This window comes from Haliotis cracherodii, unplaced genomic scaffold (assembly GCF_022045235.1).
Source record: "Haliotis cracherodii isolate W230 unplaced genomic scaffold, xgHalCrac1.p SCAF_6, whole genome shotgun sequence".
NCBI lineage: Eukaryota > Metazoa > Mollusca > Gastropoda > Lepetellida > Haliotidae > Haliotis > Haliotis cracherodii.
In genome coordinates this window covers 10325976-10346959 of record NW_027266319.1, presented here as the reverse complement: position 1 = coordinate 10346959, position 20984 = coordinate 10325976, and the positions used below count along the sequence as shown (strand labels likewise).

Below are 20984 nucleotides of genomic sequence, written 5' to 3'. Positions count from 1 at the left end.
ATTGAGAGTAGTGACATCATTTGATTGTGACGTCATGGTAACTGATGATTTCACAATAGCCTGCAAAGCATTTTGATCCAATTTCATTGATCACACCCAGTGGTCATTTCCTTTATTTTGGGAATAATATGGTCACTCACTAGCCATACTGTGTCAGCCATGTTATCAGAAACATTCAAGTCGTAGCACTGTCTCTTTGGTTATCATTGTCAATTTTGATGTGATATGAGTCATTAGTACAAATTTACATAAATTGATGGGTTTGGAAATCTCATCTTTGTACATGTTGTAGGGGAGAATATTCACAAGTGAAAATCAATAGGACTGGTCAGCAGCTGTCTGGATGAGGTATTCAATGTTGGAGAAAGTTGTTCTAAGTATCCCTTGTCATCTTGATCTGACCAAATTACCGCTGTGTTAATTAGTGTCTGTGTCACTTGTGGGTCAGTCTGGAGAGGCCATGCTAGTCCAAGAAGGAGGCTTATCTCTTGATCATGTGACATGACAGCTGGTCGGTGTACACAGGGGTCACTCTGAAATGTGTTACAGACATGCAGGAATGCAACTCAACTGAAACATTTACTAGCCCCAATAGTGATAACATAGGACACCTAAAAACCTGAAATTCTACTGTCCTTGGGATACTTTTAACATTAGACAAACTGACAGTTGCTATTAAGCTTGTGCCAAGTTGCATCCCTGAATGTGTGGGATTCTAATTTGTGTGACTCTAGAAATTGTTACTAGAAATTGCTTGCCCCTGATTTGAAAAAAAAAGGAAAAATGTAGCGATCAGCATGTCCATTTTAAAGGACACAAGGTATCCAATTGAAATCCAGTTCATAAACTGGCGTGCAGATTTCGGTCAATTGCAGGATTTGCAGTGCATGTGCTCTACCAACTTGCTGTCAGCAGATATATTCCAAATCTTTTCATGTTTTTAATCAAGGTGCTCACATGATTTGATGCATTTTGCGATGTAAGACCCGTTTTATCACGATATAGATCTTGATTATCGATCAGATCGTCCTGACTGCATGCCGCCATTTTGTTTGAAGCTAATGCGAGTGATACGAGAGGTGGAATCTGATTGGTCCATAGGAGAGGCTTAGAAGGGACATAACTGGTGAAAAACCAAGTTCGGCAAGGGTGGAAACTGGACTTTTAGAGTCAGTTAACTCTCTTGCCTGGGGAAGATGCAGATTTGAGGGATATGTCATCTCCTGATGGCTGTTTACTTTAGAATATTTGACTCTAATATTACAATGTGTCAGTATACAGCAGTATAAAATTTTATGATACAAAATTATTTGTAAGTTTCCTCCCCAAACTGTGAACTCTGGACCAAAACTATTTTGTTTAGATTAAACTTTCTGAAATTCAGCTTGCATGATCATGATGGTCAACTTGTTTTGTTCTCTTGTTCTCTCACAACCCACACATCTGTGTTATGCTGATAGGTGCCAGCATCATGATTTATAGACCCCAGGGTATATGACATGGTATACTCCAAGCTGCTGTTACTGCCATTGTATAGCTTATCATACTGGCAGTTTTTCTAATACCTTTATTAACTTGGTGGCAGGACATGATGCCACAACAATTGATATATTTGGTCGCTTGTATGCTTCATGATTTTGGCCTTCTTCCAGGGATTAAAGTTCCAGTGGCACTGTTAAAATTGTAATGGCCCAATTAAATGAATTCCTGGGTGCCGTTGTACAAAACAACCTTAGCACTATGACTGTGATAAGACTATGTTAAGGTATGGGAGTTACGACGCGCTAAGATTGCTTCGTACAACGGCATCCTGATGCCTAAAGGGAACAAACTGAAATATTTTTTCTTATACTTTGGTGATGTTTTTTATGAAGCCTGTGGCAAATGTACTTGCACTCAAGGAAAGTGAACAAATACATATGAACATGCTTAATGCACAATATTCATGATATTATACACTAATTAAACCTTGGGATTCAGAAACTGAAAAGGGTAATTCATCAATCTCAATGCAATGGGAAGGTGGCAATCTTTGTAAATTACAACTGCTCGTTATCTACTCATGTAAGACCATTCATCATTAATATCCTTTAACAAGAAAAAGTAATTTGAGTATATTTTCATGTCTACTGTCAATTTGCAAAATCTGCGACACTCAATACTGACAATAGACACAGATGTAGTGATTGAAAACTGTAGATAGTTATCCACTGTGAAGCATGTTTTGTAAGTACTGTATACAAGGAACAGTAATTTCAATATGTACAAACCCTGTCCGCTTCTGATTTGCCTGACTAAAGACAACAAAGCCAGTTACAGACATAACTGTCATGGACAAAGTGTCATTGTATCAGAGTGTCCCGCTGGGAATCTTGTCCTATTGATTTATAGCCCATCATCCTCATGTGTTTACAACATCTCACTGATTGCTTTCAGTCGCACTATTTCAGGCCATCAGGATGGCAGCTATTTTCATGTGGTTTATACAAGTTACCAAACAAGAATATGTATTTGTAGTTAGCAGGAAGCTTATAGAGCCAAATTTTCTACCTTGTAAGCGGCTGTTCCATTGTAGCAGATCTGAGACATGTAGCTCTTTAGACATATGTAGAAATTCTTGTTGAATATGTTCGATGTAGAAATTGATTTTTTGAGTAATTGACTAATCATCTCATAGAGTAGGTGATAATAGTGTATGTGTGCATTGTTATGTTGTAGACAACACATGCTAGTGATGATTACATCAGAGAAAATGCTTGTAGGGTTCATTTGGCGGTGAACATTACTGTTTTGTTGTATTAGGAACATATTTTGTAGAGGCTGAAGAATTTGCATCGTTTGTTAACACTTGTTGATCTGATCCTGATCCTGAATTGTATGGATGTCTGGTGTATTGTTGTACTGGGTCTCCTTTGTCTGACAATTGCCTGGATACATGGCTGTATGAGCCATTAGCGCTGAAGGGACGGGGATGATGATGGTAATTATGAGTTGAAAATATAGGCACACGATAATGACAAACAAGTAATTGCCAACATGGGGACTTGTGTGTGGATACAGACTAGCTGCGGAGCCAATTTACATGATGTCATTTATTGGTTGTAGAGACTGGAACATTTGGAATTCATTGTTTATTGACCTACACAGTCTGTGACTTTACCTGCTAGGCAAAAACCCAAGCCTAATAAAATTCTGCTCAGTCTAATAAGTTCAGCTTATAATAGTCCTTATAATAACACTAAATTGTACTGAAAACGGGTGCTGAGCACTAAGTGTGAGCTAGTAATCTCAAAAGTTATTTGTACAGGTTGCCTTTATAATAGTTTACCAAGGAATTCTGTCCTTCCGAGGACATTTTTTGTGTGACCTATAACTTGAAAACTACTGCATAGAAAATATGAATTTTTCCATGTTTTGTACTAATAATGTTTTCTTTTTACTTCAACATTTGAGCGACCTTGAACAAATTATAATTTGATTCTTTTCAAATTTAAGGAACACTCGGAATATTGAAATTGTTTGAACTGAGTCTTTAACAAGAGAAGGGCATATTCTGCAGTATCATGTGAGATTAAATGTATGTTATCAAGTTAGGTGTCGTTAACAGACAAGCTGGAAACAATTGCCTCGGTAACAGGTGGCCTCTTTATTCAGGACACAAGGAAGGTGGAATATCATGAGATGTCATGCTTTATGTTGTGACGAAAGGTTTACTATTTAATGTTGTCAAATGAACGTTAGTCCTGCACCATGACTCGAACATATGTATTTCAGAAAACCAAAGTCAATCTAGATTATGAAAAGCAAGTCTAGCCTGCCAAAAATCAGCATCCGGAAAAAATGTTTTAGATGAGAGAATTGTACTGTGTAATATAAGATTTCATATCAATATTGTAATGTTTGATCTAGTCACTTTCCTGCCCAGGGGCACGGGTGGCCTAGTCGTCTGAGGTGCAGTGATTGGCTGTGCAGAGATGTGTCCCTTGGCTATGCCAGAAACCTAGGATTGTGGGTTCGAATCCCGGTTCTCCCCAATTATGTTTCTAGGTTTGTCAGCACCATACCCGTGCTCGTGGGTTTCACCGAAGTGTTAAACGTCTGAGACCTGCATCACTTTGGGCTTTCCTCCTGCATTAAACTGACACGTCGCGATATAACTGTAATACTGTTAAACAGGCGTAAAACCCAACTCACTCACTCACTCACTCACTCACTCACTCACTCACTCACTCACTCACTCACTCACTTCCCTGCATGGGAATGACTATGTGAATGTTTCACTTGCTTTGTTTTTCTCTTTGTTTTTTTTTAGCTATTTTTTAGAATTTGATACTTGAAACTGCTACCATTGGATTCATTTTGTTCATTGGTCCTTTATGAAATTTTGGAACCAACAATTTGAACCATTGTATTTTGGCTTAAGGTTTGATTAACACTAGCTGTGGTGTTTCTTGGAACAGATATACCAGTATTTCATTCTGTATGTTGACGTGTGATTTCTGGAAGAAACTCTCAGGGTATGGTTTAAGGATCTTGAAATCCATGTCTGCGTGAATAATGCGCACCGCATCCTGTTTGGCTTCTTTTCTGGAAAAAAGTTGCATGTTATACAATGAAACTATGGTATGTTTTTTTTGTAGTGAAAGGGTTTAATTAGTTGAAAAATGTTATATTATTGTTTACAACACAGTTGTAATAGAATATTGACTGATACAAATGTACATGTAAATCTAATCGTGCTAATGGTGACATTATGATTTCAAAAACGTATTTGGGACACAGCTGCAACCAGCCATTCAAGGATTGGCTAAAATAATCAATATAATCACTACATAATTTCCAAAAGTTCTGATATTCAAATACTTCCCTATAATGGAACTCAACTGTATACCATTTCATGGACAGTGGGTTCATGTCATGTGCATGAAACGATAAATATTCATCCAGCCCAAGCTAGTCAACATGAGAGCACAGTTGGACGTAATTGCCCAATTACTATGATTGCATACATTGCTGACATAGACATGTCGGGTTGTGTGGGACAACCCATGTGAGGGTCTACAGAGAACCTGCCCACCATGCCTCGTAGCCCAGCTTCCTGTTGTCAAGGCTATTTATCAGCATGATTACTGGCAACTGTAGTCAAAGTCTGGCTTTCAATGGAAGCCTGATTGGATTTTGATTCTTGTTTGAACTTCAAAGGTTAAATCATTAGTGTCCTTTGGCCAGATGGATATTAAGGTCCATGTGTCCTTTCAGGGGAGGAAATTAAGTTAAATTTTCACTTGTCCACATACAGTATTGCCATTTACCTAATGGTAAAAGTTTCTGTCTGTGTCCAAAGCACTTGAGACTTCTAGCCCAAACTTGGCTCTTAGCATAATTTTCAGTAGAATTTCATCAGGGGATGAAGGTGTACGCATATTCTCTGAAACGTTGCGTTTCTCATAATAAAGAAGTTGACGTCCATAAATTCTCTCTTATGTATATGTGTATCACCTCTAAATGCCATTCAAAGACTTGATACAACTTCAACAATATATCCATTAATAAGTACCACAAGAACTATCAGTGTTGTTTTTACATGCATATATATTAGGGCTGGAACAGGTAACTCGGGTACCCGGGTCGGGTGGGTACTGAGTAGGCCCGACACGACTACGCGGACCTGTGGCTGGTCATTATGGTCATGTGGTATATTGTTTAATGACAAAAAATATCTAGAACTCTATAAGTCACAAATGTACACATTTCTTTCTGACTATGCACCCATTTCTTCTGACTTTTCACATCTTTGAATAAAGATATACATGTAACTTGAGTCAGCTTCAGTGTATGCATGACCGGATTGTTTAATACATGTATCTAAATATGTTTTGCCAGTGCTTTGGTAATAAAATGCCCAATCGGACATTTTGTACCTATCACTTGAGACCTACAGTGGGTACCCAGGTATGGTCGGGTAATAGGGGATGTGGGTACCCGGGTAGTAAATTCGGACTTGTCCCAGCCCTAATATATCTATCTATCCTAGCATCCTAGCAGTCATTCATCGAATGAAGGAGTGTGCATATTCTCCAAAACGTTGCGTTCCTCATAATTAAGAAGTTTACATCCATAAATTCTCTTTTATTTGAATTCACTTCTAAATGCCATTCAAAGACTTGATACGACATCAACATGGAGATAATGCAGTAATATCCATCAACAAGTACAACAATAACTATCAGTGTTGTTTACATGCATATATTAAGGAGTAAGCATGTTCTCCGAAATGTTGCGTTCCTCATAATTAAGAAGTTGACATCAATAAATTCTCTCTTGTTTGAATTCACTTCTAAATGCCATTTAAAGACTTGATACGACAATAACATGGAGATAATGCACTAATATCCATCAACAAGTACAACAATAACTATAAGTGTTGTTTACATGCATATATATATGCCCCTGCATCCTAGCACTCATTCACCGGATGAAGGAGTAAGCATATTCTCCGAAACGTTGTGTTCCTCATAATGAGGAAGTTGACATTCATTAATCTCTCTAATACTGAATGAAGTTTTGAATGAACATAATAAAATTGATACATGTAGATATAGAAAGACATACAATGAACACTTTTTATAACTAATGAGAGAGTGTAACAACAGGACTAACTTGGTATGGATTTGTTCCGTGCTGGCAGTAATGTCTACTTTGGGAGAAAGAAGTATGAAATCAGAACTCAATTGTCCACATGTATAAATTGTCTCCAATCTGTGCATTATTCACAAGAAAATATGGTAACTATTGTTAACTAAATATATAGAATATATATAGAACGGTTTTACATGTCAAGGGTTAATTGAACAAGTGTTTTAAGTGTAATTGTGAAGCTGGTGAACGGTTGTGTTTGTGAGATTGCCACATAACAGGTGAAACAACATGAGGCCACCTGTCAGATGACACCAGATGGAGGCCTTCTGTAAGTCAAATCTCCAGTCTTACATAATGGTATCAATTAGAGAGAAACAGGCCGGCAGCCAGGAAGGTGATTGTACATGAAGCATCAGTAACTACCAGTTCAGGACTGATTAGGTGCTACAAGGACTGTCATTTTGAAGGCTTACCTAGGGACTGGATCCTAATCTGTTCCTCTGTCCCTCTGTCCCTCTTACTCATCTGTGGTGGTGAATGTCAGGGTCAGCAGTCAGAAAGTGTCACTAGTCCTGTAGTCCTTGCCAAACTGCCCAATAATTAAGGTATCATAAGGACTACCGGTAGTAGAAATTTGCCATTTTTAAGGGTTTTGCTATATGTTATCATCATAAGAACTAGTGGACTAAATATGTTAGTTTCTACCGCTGGTATTTATAGGGCTGATGATCGAGGTGATATGATATATTATTGCAGCATTATTGCGATAGTTAAGAACACTATTGAGTATTGTGATGCTATAGATACTATGAATAGTGTTGCAGTAGTTTGACAAATAACTGACAGTCCTAGGTATGTGGATTGCCTTGTAATTTGACAAGATGTCCTTGATTCAACAACCAATTGTTTGGGAAGTTAGTGATGTAACATGCGAGGTAAACATTAAGGGAGATAACTATTGTTGTTGTCAAATATAAAGGTCAATGTAGGATAAGGGCCTTTTTTGGCCCACTTGAAATCTAAAATTTTAATGTTTTGACTTTTGAAATATTGGTATAAAAATTATCAGACATGTACAAATGCCTGATTTCTAATATATTTTTTCCCCTTTACAATATAAAGTTTTACACTTCTGACTTAATAAAATACATAAATATGGCTAAAATAAGTGAAAATAGCTGATTTCTCAAACTTCAAATGAAACTCTAACTATGAGCAAGTCTGTGATCGAAAATAAATCTTTTATCATATGTTTGAACTGTTTTTATATGCGTCTTTGAAAATCAGCTTGGCCAAATTGAAAGTGTTATTAGAAGGATAGTTGTGGAAGCATTGGTTATGTTGGTATTTCTCACCACAACCTCTGGGGGCACGGGTGGCTCAGTCGTCTAAGGTGCTGCAATTCTGTGTGCAGAGTTGCGTCCCTTGGCTATGCTAGAAACCTAGGATTGTGGGTTCGAATCCCCAATTATGTGTCTAGGTTTGTCTGCACCATGCCCGTGCTCATGGGTTTCAGCGAAGTGGTAAATGTTTAAGACCTGCATCACTTTGGGCTTTCCTCCCACAATGAGCTGACATACCTTGATATAACTGCAATATTGTTAAAAGCAGTGCCAAACTCACTCACAACCTCTCCTGGATATTTTGGTTGCATTAGCTGCTACATGTATAGGGGCAGAGTGAGTGAAGTTTTACACTTATTTTAGAATGAACGATGAGAAGTTGTTTCACTTTTACACATAGCATAAATCACTGGTTTCAGCCTCAAAGTGATGGAGCACTTTTTAAAGGAGGACTAGGCTTGGGCTATTTGGTGGGCCCAGCACTTGATTCAAGTCCCTCAAACACAACTGTGTCTGTTGGTTCAGATTGTATTTTGTATGTCATTCTAACAGTTAAGTATTATCCTTCAGACACTGTATTGTTTTTTTTAAAGGTTTTAATTACAATGTTAAGAACTAGTCAGAAAATAGCCACATGACTGGAGAGACTAGCCCCCTTGTAGCATCAAGTCCTGCCCTCCTGGGTTTCCTCCACAGCAACAATAAGCATGATAAGTGTGAAAGACAAGATGTACCATCAATGACTGTCTGGCAACAGCTGCACTGATAGTATGTGACATGCAGGCAGAGATAGAGAGATATCATCTTGCTGTGACTAATGTGTGCTGTACAGCAGGTGCTTGTTCTCCCTTTGTCAACTCTCTCTCATTTCCATACACACAATGCTGTACAGCTGACCATTGTCTCCACGTGGACTCATTGAGATGCATGGAGTCGCATCAAACTGGGGGATTGATTTTTACCTTTTGTTTATAGATATTTGTATTCAGGTTGATTAGAAAGAAAATAGTGGAATTATTAGAAAAGATCCTGTGATGGTTTCAATAAATAGAACCACCACTTACTCATAAACACAAATGTCGACCATGTTTTAGTGGCCAGTGTCTGTGTTTCAGAATAAAGTGTAAAAAATATTTTTCTGTTTGTGATGTTAAGAGGTTGCAGGGTGCCTCTGAATAGTTTCGTGTTTGTAATTTTTTACAGTTTTATTTGTTCTGTGACTTCCAATAGGATGTGGAGTTAGTTTATGTTGTGTACATGAAAACCATTTACCATTAACTGATACAGCTATTAATATTTAAGAATTCATAGGATGATGTTGTTAACATCATCATTGTTGTGGGTATTATGAGTATAAGTATTATTTCAAGAAACCCTCACACCACTATGTTTTAGGTAAGAAATAAAGTATTGAAACCAGTCTGCCTTAGATACCACTTTGTTACCAGTCAGCAAAAGTGACTTAGGTTCATGCTGAAATACATGATTTGTAATAAAGTGGTTTCTGATAGGAATGGTTATTAATATTTCTTCCCCAACATGATTATGCTTATTTCCTAATTAGGCATTGTAAATTTTGAAAGGTTGATATGTCAAGTCAACATTTATCATGTTTATTGATTCAACTGATTTTTGACTTTGATAATAAATCTTTATGTAAGAACATATCAACATTCAAAGCAAAAAACTTGCATTTTGACTGTGTGTAATTGTAGGTCAAACCCAAAGGTCAGAGCAGATTAAGGATTTTGACAGAAAAGTCATTTTATATAAAATAACTTTGTTTATTGAACAGTGATTCTGTCAATGGGTGAGTAAAATAGGTCTTGATTTTGTTTTTCGTCAGCCAATATATACCCATTACTGAACCATCAAATATATATGCTTGCCATTATTTATGGACATATTCTAACACAGGCAATTCTTGTCTTACTGTACAGGGTGCATCCACTGTCTTTTTTCTGGAAATTTTCTTTCAAAGTGTTTCTATTTATTTTACTCATAAACATTTTGGTTTTCATCGGCCAAGTGTATCAGGCTAATAGAGAATGTGTAATATTAAAGGTTTAAGGTAGTGGTTAAGGTTGCACCATGTTTTATATTGCACTTAGTCCCTTGTTTAGCTTTTCAAAAGGTCTGTATAATGCTGAAATTAGATTGGTTTGAGGGTTGAAACATATAGCTTTTAGTTTGTTTACTATGCATAACATGTACACTTAAGATGTGGGCCTTAATGGGGTCTGTCTATGATGTGTTTGCCCAGTCACATCATGTCTATGATGTCTACCCCAGTCACATGAGTGAGTTAATATTTATCAGCAGTATCGGCAATATCACTGTCATATTTCAACCATCAAAGTAGATAAAGCTGGTGCACAGTTAATCGATCTCATTAAGATCCAACCTTACTTCTCTTTACTGCTAAACAAAGATCTGAGGACATACCATTTAGAGCGACTTTTCTTCTGACCAATTAGAACATCGCTTACCAGATGTGGAAAGTGACATTCGGAATGTGTGTTCTAATCAAGCAGCCTGGAAAAAGTTAAAACAGTTACAGACTTTACAACTGAACCTGTCAAAATCATTGTCTAACCGTCTCTTCAATGGAATATACATATGAATGGAAATGACATTGCATAGCTCATGGGAAGTCCTGCCGTATGATCTCAGTCAAATATTATACATTCCAGAATATTCTTTTGTTCAGTTTTCAAATTTTGAATGGAGAACTTTATCAAAATATATTTCAAAGCATTGTCTGGATTGAAAGTCACCAGTTTGAAACTAGTACTGTATGGCTCCAGAAAGCTGCTCTCTGATTGGCTAATGTAGACTTTCTTAGTCATTTCATTGGTCGGTCAAAGTTCGTAATAGGTAGTTTGCACATGACCTGTAATGGGATGTCTTCAGATCTTTGTTTAGCGGTAGCGAGAACTAAGATGTAATTTTAATGAGATTGATGGTTAATAAAATATTTATTTGTAGGTAATATTTGTAAATAAGTGTAAAAGTGTATGTGATGTTACAGGTCAACGTGGCAGCTGCATTCCAACTACATCGCTGCAGTCCCTGGCGACTGCACTACGAGTCTAATCTTCTCCACAAAGCTGGTCAAAGCTGGAACCGTCACCTTCGAGTATCAGTCACCCAACCCAGACATACTGTTCCACTTCACAGTAAGTTCAGACATACTGTTTGTCTTCCCACTAAGTTCAGACATACTGTTCCACTTCCCAGTAAGTTCAGACATACTGTTCGACATCACAGTAAGTTCAGACATAATGTTCCACTTAAAGTTCAGTTCAGACATACTGTTTCACACCACAGTAACTTCAAACACACTGTTTCACGTCACAGTCTGTTCAGACACACTGTTTCACTTCATAGTCAGTTTAGATACACTGTCCCTCTTCACTGTCAGTTTAGACTCGCTATCCCACTTCACTTTCAGTTCAGACACTTTGTTTCACTTCACAGTCAGTTCAGACACACTGTTTCACTTCAGTCAGTTCAGACACTTTGTTCCACTTCAGTCAGTTCAGACACTTTGTTCCACTTCACAGTTAGTTCAGACAGACTGTTTCACATCACTGTCAGTTCTGACACAGTTTCACATCACAGTCAGTTCAGACACACTGTTTCACATCACAGTCAGTTCAGACACTTTGTTCCACTTCAGTCAGTTCTGACACACTGTTTCACATCACTGTCAGTTCATACACACTGTTTCACATCACAGTTAGTTCAGACACACTGTTTCACATCACAGTCAGTTCATACACACTGTTTCACATCACAGTCAGTTCAGACACATTGTTTCACATCTTAGTAAATTCAGATACACTATTCCAATTGATGGTGAGTTCAGACACACTGTTTCACTTGATGGTGAGTTCAGACACACTGTTCAACTCCACAGTCAGTTCAGACAGGTCTTGCCTTTGCCTGTTCTGACTTATTTGTGGTTTGATTTCCAGTACTTTGAAAACTTGACACATATAGGGGGAAAGCAATATGCAGTGAAAGGTCTTGAGCATGAAATTCGGCAGTAAGTCAAATAAATACTTATTTAATTCCTCTATATGTCACTCTTATTACTGACTTTGCCATCCTTGGTACAATTCAAACTGAAAGAACACCCTTACTGTGTCATTATTCATCTAAAAAAAGAGGCAAACAAAATGGACACAATATAATCATTCTCTAATTTCTATATGCCGAGTTGACATCAATATTCTCAAACATGATTGAGAGTGATTCTGGTGATATCACCCCTGCTGCCCTCTATTAGCGAAAGTAACCATTTTTAAGATCCATGCTGGTAAAAGAATCCCTTGCTAACAGATCAACAAAATGTTGATGTATAATTAAATGTTTGTCTTGTTCATGGGCATATTGATCCATTGTAAAACTACATCAGAAATAACGACTTCTTCAGTTGCTGATGTGTTCCTGGACAGATGGGAGTGACAGCCTCATGAATCTTCACTCTTTGTAATTTAGATTTGGAATCCATTGTGAACATAAAACAGTCCAAAACTTCTGAACTTTAAATCTGTGCCATCCTTCACATTCATATCTGCGTCATCATTCTCAATCAATATTGGCACTCAAAGTGCTGTAAAAGTTTTGTCTTTTTTATGAAAGTTCATTTGTGTTGCATGTCTAGCTATACATGTATTTCAACAGACCGCCATCATGTAGCTGGAATATTGCTGAGTTGGCGTTAAACAACAAACAACAAACAAACATATATTACAAAATTAAGGGTGGAAGTCAAGGTGTTCAACTTCCTGTGAGTATAAGCAAACTTGCTGATGCAGCATAAAACAATATTCACTGACTCGACTGCCCACACTAATATTTTAACATCTAAGATTCTGTATTTTGTTTTCATTTTGAAACATTGGTTTAGAGTAGATATATCATAGAATAAGGGAACTCTATAGAATGTTTTCACAGCACTGATCATAATATCTAACCATATTTACTAACTTGTGAAGATGGCGATTTCATGTTTTGGAAATAATACACTTTAACGCGAAATATGGTAAATATTCACGTTAATTGATAGTTACAAACTTGAAATATGCGGGAAGATGTTTCTTTGCACTTTGTGAGCTAAATTAATTACATTTTTAAGGTGGTATTTTTGTGCTGACCAAAGAAATGAAACTGCATGGCAATCGATTGTAGATTTTTCCTTGATATTTTTATAGCTTTCCACTGGACGTTTCATCAGGACCACATAATTGAATGGCTTGTCATCATGGATGTGACTTTGTGTTATTCCTTTTTATAATATCATGTGTATCTTCAGCAGATAATTAGTAGTAAGAAATACAAAATTACATTACATCTCTTTGACATGTTTGTGTAGGAGATCTCATGACCTTGCCATGATTTATTTCCCTAGCAGATATTCAATCAAATCCAGCTTTACAAAAGTTTGAACATGGCTTAGAAAAGAAATAGAAAAAGAAATACATTCTTTTTTTCATAATATATACCCCACGCCAGCTATTTCACTTGTCTTAAATGAAATCCAAGGAACTGTGACCAGTGTTTGCAATTAGAGCAAGTAAAGGGTGAAAGTCTAAATTTCTTTGTCATAGTCATACTGTTCAAACTACTGGCATTAGGAAGTCCTTCACCATCAATACGTAGACTAGTATACACGAGGAACATTTATAATCACATGAAGTATTGACACTAGCTGTCCTAAAATACAAATATTTAACTAAATTCCCCAAGCATTCCAAGAAATTAAATATGTCTCAGCATCATCTGTAGAACGAAGCACGGGTGATTAATATTGTGACCATGATAACACTTGGGTGCCTAAACATCATCAAGTAGACATCAGATGGTGTCTGTGGACATATCTCATTTTGTTTCTGTTATTGTATTGTCTGTTGGAGTATAATTGAACTTCTAATACTGCTAACTAAAGAGATGTGATTGATGGATTGTTGTTTCTTGCAGGTTCAGAATGACCAGTGTCAGGCTATTGGGGATGAATCCAAGGGCACCTGGCCCCCCAACACAGAGGAGGGCAAGTGGAAGACTCAGACGGTAGGCTGCCCACACTGGGGATGTGCTGGTGGAAACATGCTTGTTTGAACTTAGATATGTACCATGTATACTAGACAGGGTAGGGCCTTAGTTCCGAACAGTAATGTCAGTGAATGAAAACCTTCTAGCCTGAATGTGGGTACACACGATAAAACACCCTTAACAGTTTGAAATTCTACTAACTCTCAACATACACCTTTTGGGCATAGAAATTAGCATTAGCCCAGACCACATTTGTTAATTTTTAAGGTATCCTAAAGGCTAGTAGAATTTCTAATATTTTTGGGGGGATGTTTCTAAATGTTTTCACTTTGGGATAATAGTCTTTCTTGGTTAATTTCCATACTTGATAAGGCAAACCGGCATGGGTGATTAATAATCTCTATACCTGATGATATGATACATGGCTTAGAAAGACGATATGCCTACTCGTGTATCGATTCATGTTTTAGTTATTGATGCTGTGCAATAATCTGGCCTGATTACTACTGGGGCAATGTTACCTCACTGCTTATCACGATACGATTGCATTATACTGTTAGACCAAGCCTAAATAAACCAATCATATGAGTTCAACTCAAACGAGTAGATCGCAACAACCTCTTGTTAGCTGGGCAGATCGATCATAGAAAATGTCACACAAAAACAGTGCAAATTATGCATCGCAATCCATATATATTATCCATACTGTTGTAGATGTATTGTGACACCCCAGCGATAGAAACTAACAGTTTTTGTCCACTAGTCCTTATAATGATAATATATAGCAAAACCTGTAAAACAGGCTAATTTCTACTAGTCCTTATGATACCTTAACTCTTGGGCAATTTGACAAATTCTATAGGCCAATTTCTAATGCTGCACACTGATATGTAGTTTTACAGATTTGTTTAATTATTTTTTGGAAAACTTTCAAAATATTTCCTGCTATTCTCTTAGTCTTATTTGCTTGTAATTTCAACCAGGGTATGCAGCTTTTCAGCATTCAATGGGCTGAAGTCCCATGTTGTTGATGTGGGTATGACAGACATGTGCCCTTTATATCTCTAGCTGAACCTGAAGAGTGGCATGAATGTGCTCCAGTGGCGTGCACTCGGGATGAAAGAACGAACCCACAGTCGAAGTCCCATCCTCATCAGGAAGATAGAAGTCACTGGTGTGTAGCTCTCGGTGTGACATGGTACAAGTGTAGTTGCAAGCAGCGCCATAATGCACACTCTGCAGCATAAAGTACTATTCTTAATTTTGGAGAACCTTGCAATGTGTGCAGCCCTGTTTATGGTTATGATAAGTACTGCCAGATCAAACTAATATGATCTATTGATGTAGATCCTTAACAAATTATGAGAATCCTCACCAAAATGTCTTAAGTAATTAATACAGCTATTGTCATCTGTGTCCTTTTTTTTACCAGACCACTCAAGGACAAAAGAGCTGTATTTGTTTCACACCATCAATCTGACTTGATTCACATGTTCCATTGTAGAGATCTGACTTGATTCACATGATCCATGCAGGGATCTGACTTGATTCACATATTGCATTATGGAGATCTGACTTGATTCACACTTTGTATTATGGAGATCTGAATGATTCGGACGTTCCATTGTGGAGATCTGAATGATTCACATGTCCCATTTTAGAGACCTGAATGATTCACATGTCCCATTGTTGAGGTCTGAATGATTCATATGTTCCATTGTAGAGGTCTGAATGATTCATATGTTCCATTGTAGATATCTGAATGATTCACATGTCCCAATGTAGAGGTCAGACTAGATTCACATGTTTGCGTTATGGAGATCTGAATGATTAACATGTCCCATTGGGGAGATCTGAATGATTCACATGTCCCATTTTAGAGATCTGAATGATTCACATGTCCCATTGTGTAGATCTGAATGATTCACATATCCCATTGTACAGATCAGAATGATTCACATGTCGCATTGTACAGATCTGAATGATTCACATGTTCCATTGTAGATATCTGAATGATTCACATGTCCCATTGTAGAGATCTGACTTGATTCACATGTTGCATTGTACAGATCTGAATGATTCACATGTCCCATTGTAGAGGTCAGACTTGATTCACATGTTGCATTATGGACATCTGACTTGATTCACATGTTGCGTTATGGAGAAATGACCTGTACCTGACTGCCTGCAGGTGTGGCATATACGTCTGAGTGCACCAAGTGTCGAAGCGGCACCTACAGCAGCGGGGGCACTGAGTTCTGTGGCTACTGCCAGGAAAACACCTACTCCAACCGCGGCGCTGCCCAGTGTTCCCCCTGCAACCAGGCCACAGAGTACTCCAGTAAGTTTATCTTGTGCAAGGTACCAAATCTTATTTCCAAAACGGAATAGCAGCTTTCGCACTCTTGAAAATTCTGGTTTGTGGGTTTGATCAGACACTTTAAGAACTTTCTAGTTTGTTGGTTAGATGACAGGCACTTTAGGAACGTTCTTGTAGTAAACAGGTGACATGGGGATTTGTACCCAGGAATGAGGGGTTGAATAACTAAAGTGAGTATTACACACAAGAATACTGAAACTGATGTGCATGAAATAATTGTGGTCAAATCGGCTTTTCTGGGCAATTAACTCAACTGTTTATATTCAGTGCAGCAACTTTTGTCAGCTTGCTTCTGTAAACATTGTAAATCTAGGCTAGCAATAGACAAAATAGCTTCAACATTTCAAACACTTTACAAAACTGGAAATATCCTCTCAAATTGTCAAGATATTGATAGGGAATGTAACATGAGCAGGAAGAGGTAATTTGAAACAAAATGAGAAATATAAGATCAGTTGGTGTAAGGTAAGTGGAACATTGCTTTGCCTTGCAGCTGTAGGCGCCAGCAAGTGCGAGACCCGACCTCCATGTTTGGAGAGAGACTACTATGAATACCAGACTCCATGTGATGACAACAAACAGGTGAGGCTAAGTTGGCCCAAAGCTGTACTACCAATACTTACTTATTCTTGAGCTAGATTGTTCATTCAGGAAACATTATTCATGTAGTGCTATATTTGTTACAGTCAATGAGTAAAATGGGATTCACTTCTGCAATTTATATAATGCTTAAATATTTTAGTCATTTTATTAATTGATTGAACAATATTTATTTGACAGATTGACTAAGAATTATTATAAAGTTCCAAAGGGCTTCAAAACATTGCAAAAGACCAATTATGTGAGGACTAGAAGCCTGAAAAATATACTTTGACTTTTGTTTTCTCTTAATCTTATCATTTCCAGTTACAGGGTGATAAAATTCAACATCAGAATGTTTGGAATTTGTTATCATAATAAAATATATTGATTTTTCAGTCAATTTGGGATGTTGCTCTTAATATGGTTTGTCTGGTCAGACTCGTTATTTTCAAGTCACCATCATAGATCTAGAATATTGTGGCACCGGAGTGTGGCTCACATAGTTTAACACTGACTGGTTTAATGCTAACGGCGCTTTGTGCAATTGGGTCATGGTCAGCACCCTTGATAATGCTAAAATATACAGCAACATACCTCATGCACCCCTACTCTCTATCTATTTCCAGACACGCAAGGAATATGCGTGGATCTCCCCCCAGATCTGCAACCCAGCGGGTACTGGTGCTGTGACCCTACCCCCACAAGGGCCCTTGGAGGACTGCCCTCCCTGTAATCCGGGCATGCAGCTGTTCAACAACTCAGTCTGTGAGTTCTGTCCAGCCAACCAGTTCTCGGACGGCTCCAAGCCCTGTGAGGCGTGCCCCGCATCCACTTCCCCCGAGTACAGCCTGGACTACAGGTGGTGGTCCGTCATGCCGCCCAACGTCTCCAGTGACTGTCTCTCCATGACAGGTAGGCAGGAGATTATTCTTTCCCCTATCATATCTTTGACTATTGCTGTTGAAATATATATAAGGCAGACAAAAGGACAGTTGTTTTCCGTTACTGTATTTTACTTATGTGATCCATCAATTGAAATGACAGTTTGTTCCATCATTGACATGGGGAAAAAGTAAGGCAGGTGCTTGAGTTTTTCTCATGTAGTATTTGATTCTTAGGTCCCTCCCTAAATATTTAGTTTTAATAACATAGTATATAACAAGAATTACTTGACTTTCATGATAAATATTGAACACTGATTGATGTAATGACCTTTTGTAATTTTTGGAAAGGTTCAGAGAGTGACTGGTACTTTTTAGTTACATTGATCAATATTACAACTATTGACCCCCTTTTGGAAATCTAGATCTTGAGGACCGCCCCCACAGTCTAGTGGTTGAGCGTCTGCCCAGAGAGTGGAAGGTCAGGGGTTGAATCCCTGGCTGCATTGTACCAAGTTGTTAAGAGATGGTACTTGTTGTCACCCTGCCTGGCACTCAGCAATAAGGGGTTAAATCAAGGACTGGTCTGCTTTGAGTCAGTATACTGTGTTCTAGTGGGGTATTCATGTTAAATTGCGGCTTTGATTACTGTGTGTGACATGGCTGATTGTCCTGGATCATTGCTCATGCTCATAAATAGTCCGGGGGCACGGGGGGCCCAGTCGTCTAAGGGGCCGTGATTCGCTGTGCACAGTTGCGTCGCTTGGGCACGCCAAAAACCTATGATTGTGGGTTTGAATCCCTGTTCGCCCCAATTATGTTTCTAGGTTTGTCAGCACCATACCCATGCTCGTGGGTTTTACCGAAGTGGTAAACGTCTGAGACCTGCATCCCTTCGGGCTTTCCTCCCACATCAAGCTGACACGCCCGTGATATAACTGGAATACTGTTATAAGTGGCGTTTAACCCATCTCACTCGCTCACTCATTAATGGTCCACATGGGTAATTGTGATTCTGCATGCTACAGATGGTATTTTGCTGACAGTGGTTTAAAATAACATTCACTCACTCAATACAGTTAAGCTTCAGTATTAAGAGTGTTGTTTTAAATTCTTCTCCAGCTGAAACCTGTTCCCCACAAGCCGGATGGTTGGTGTCCAATGACCACATCCGCACCCAATTCAGCCATGACAAGAATGTTTTCCTCATCCTCACCATGCATATCCCCGGCTTCAGAGGCCAAGCCAACGTTGTCAACGGCAAGGCAGATATTATCGGACATATCTCCTTCGGGTTTGAGATCAACTGTACAGGAGACTGTGAACTGGTGTTCTTGACTGTAAGTGAACAGGGATAAAGTTAATGTCTCCCCTTAGAGCCCAGGAGCTCTTTCCATAAAGTGATCTTAGCGCTACAACAATCAAGCCCCCAAATTCAAACATTGGAATATGTTGGTGGAAAGTTTTAACCTGCACTGGTGCAGCTTCAGTGTAGCAAAATCGATCCCTGTTAGTGCTAAAATCACTTGTTGAACAGGGACACACACCAGATTGTGACACACGCTCATGTTCATTAAGTAATGAATGTGGTTGAGATTGAAATGAGAAAGTTATGTACAATATGTAAATAACTTCAGATTGTTGGATATTTTGAAGGCTACTCATTTTGGTGATCATCTTGATATGTGTTCAAGGCAGTCAGATCTCCTGTGCCTCATGCTTGTTAGGGGACTAGAGTGTTCACTGGGTGGCCCAAAGAGTTGCTGAGTTATGTCTGATTGTGTGTGATTGCATCCAAATATGGTGCAGTAATCACCGCTAATTTTCTTGGATCAAGAGACTTCTGGTTCAGAATGAATCCCCAGCAAACTTGTAAGAGGTGCCTAAGTGGATCTGCGGTGAGGCTCAGTGACTTAGTATATTGTTTTCATCATATACAAAGTGCATGGATCGATGCTCATGTCAGTCATTAGGTTTTCTGGTCCAGACTCTATTGTTTACAGACCGCCATCATATGGTAGAATGTGCTAATTGCAACGTTGAACCAGAAGCAAAAAAAAAAAAAACACAATGCAATCATCGCACTAAGGTTATCACAACTCTCATCCTTTGACATAAACCTAGACCAGTGTTGATGATAAGACTGCTTTGTGACATGATACACTAGTACAGTCTGAATTACTTTTAAGTATGCAAAGTGCAAAGTTTGTTGATGTCGCCAGATATTGTAACATTAATCATGTTTTCTTGAACCTTGGTCCTTACTGCATGTTGTTTGATCAAATGTTCATGTTGGACACTCTCTATTTCAGGATGTTAATGGGAAGAACTCAGTGGCAAAATCATGGAAGGGAAGTTATGAAAAAAATGAATATATGTAAGTAAATATATTTGGTATTCCTCTGAATGATTGGGGAATCAAAACTGAAATGCAACATGAAGTCATTTTCAGGCTTGATTAATATTTGTGTAAATATCAAATGTGATTTCTCCCTAAAAAACCTTTCATGCATCCAAAGTTCTTGCACAAGTTAAACCTTTAAAACATTTTGTGTTTCATATTTAAGGACATGCGTGCACAAATAAAAAATCTCAACAACGTCCATATATATATATATATATATATATATATATATATATATATATATATATCAACTGATCTTCGACAAACATACAGTATAAAGATTTCTAAGATTGCTTTGTGCACGTGAGCCCTTCACAACAACCACAACACATAGCATTGTGGTTTTTTTAGGGGATATGGCAATATAGCTGAGCCAGAAGTTTATTTGCTCTTGTTCTTCCAGGTACAAAGTCCGCAGCAACAAGTCAATGATCGCCACCTGGGCCTTCCAGCCGTATGACTGGGAGAACCTGCCTGAAGCCAAGGCAGAGGAGTACCTCAACAACATCGCCAAGATATATTCCATCAAGGTCTCTAACACCATCTCTGGTGGCGCCTCGGAGTGTAAACCTTGTCCTAGAGGAACAACCAAAAACACGTATGTTTTGCTCTTTCTACCAAGATTTCAAAGAGTCTTGATCAAGGTTACAACATCCAAGGCCTCAGTAAATCTCTCAAACAGTTTATGGTAGACA

General features: G+C 38.2%; 1 protein-coding gene across 6 annotated transcripts in view; it reads left to right on the top strand.

The window, feature by feature from the left end:
* LOC139446229 (endosome/lysosome-associated apoptosis and autophagy regulator family member 2-like) overlaps positions 1 to 20984 on the top strand; it is a 63422-nt gene that overhangs the window by 21501 nt on the left and 20937 nt on the right. For 5 of the 6 annotated variants that reach the window (XM_071227581.1, XM_071227579.1, XM_071227575.1 and 2 more), the window contains exons 4-13: positions 9778 to 9792; positions 11014 to 11161; positions 13971 to 14060; positions 15111 to 15216; positions 16234 to 16383; positions 16916 to 17004; positions 17631 to 17916; positions 19008 to 19225; positions 20198 to 20262; positions 20693 to 20887. In XM_071227581.1, coding sequence (XP_071083682.1) covers positions 9778 to 9792; positions 11014 to 11161; positions 13971 to 14060; positions 15111 to 15216; positions 16234 to 16383; positions 16916 to 17004; positions 17631 to 17916; positions 19008 to 19225; positions 20198 to 20262; positions 20693 to 20887 — 1362 coding nt within the window. The remainder of the gene's footprint in view (positions 1 to 9777; positions 9793 to 11013; positions 11162 to 13970; positions 14061 to 15110; positions 15217 to 16233; positions 16384 to 16915; positions 17005 to 17630; positions 17917 to 19007; positions 19226 to 20197; positions 20263 to 20692; positions 20888 to 20984) is intronic. The other variant, XM_071227577.1, reaches the window with a different exon arrangement.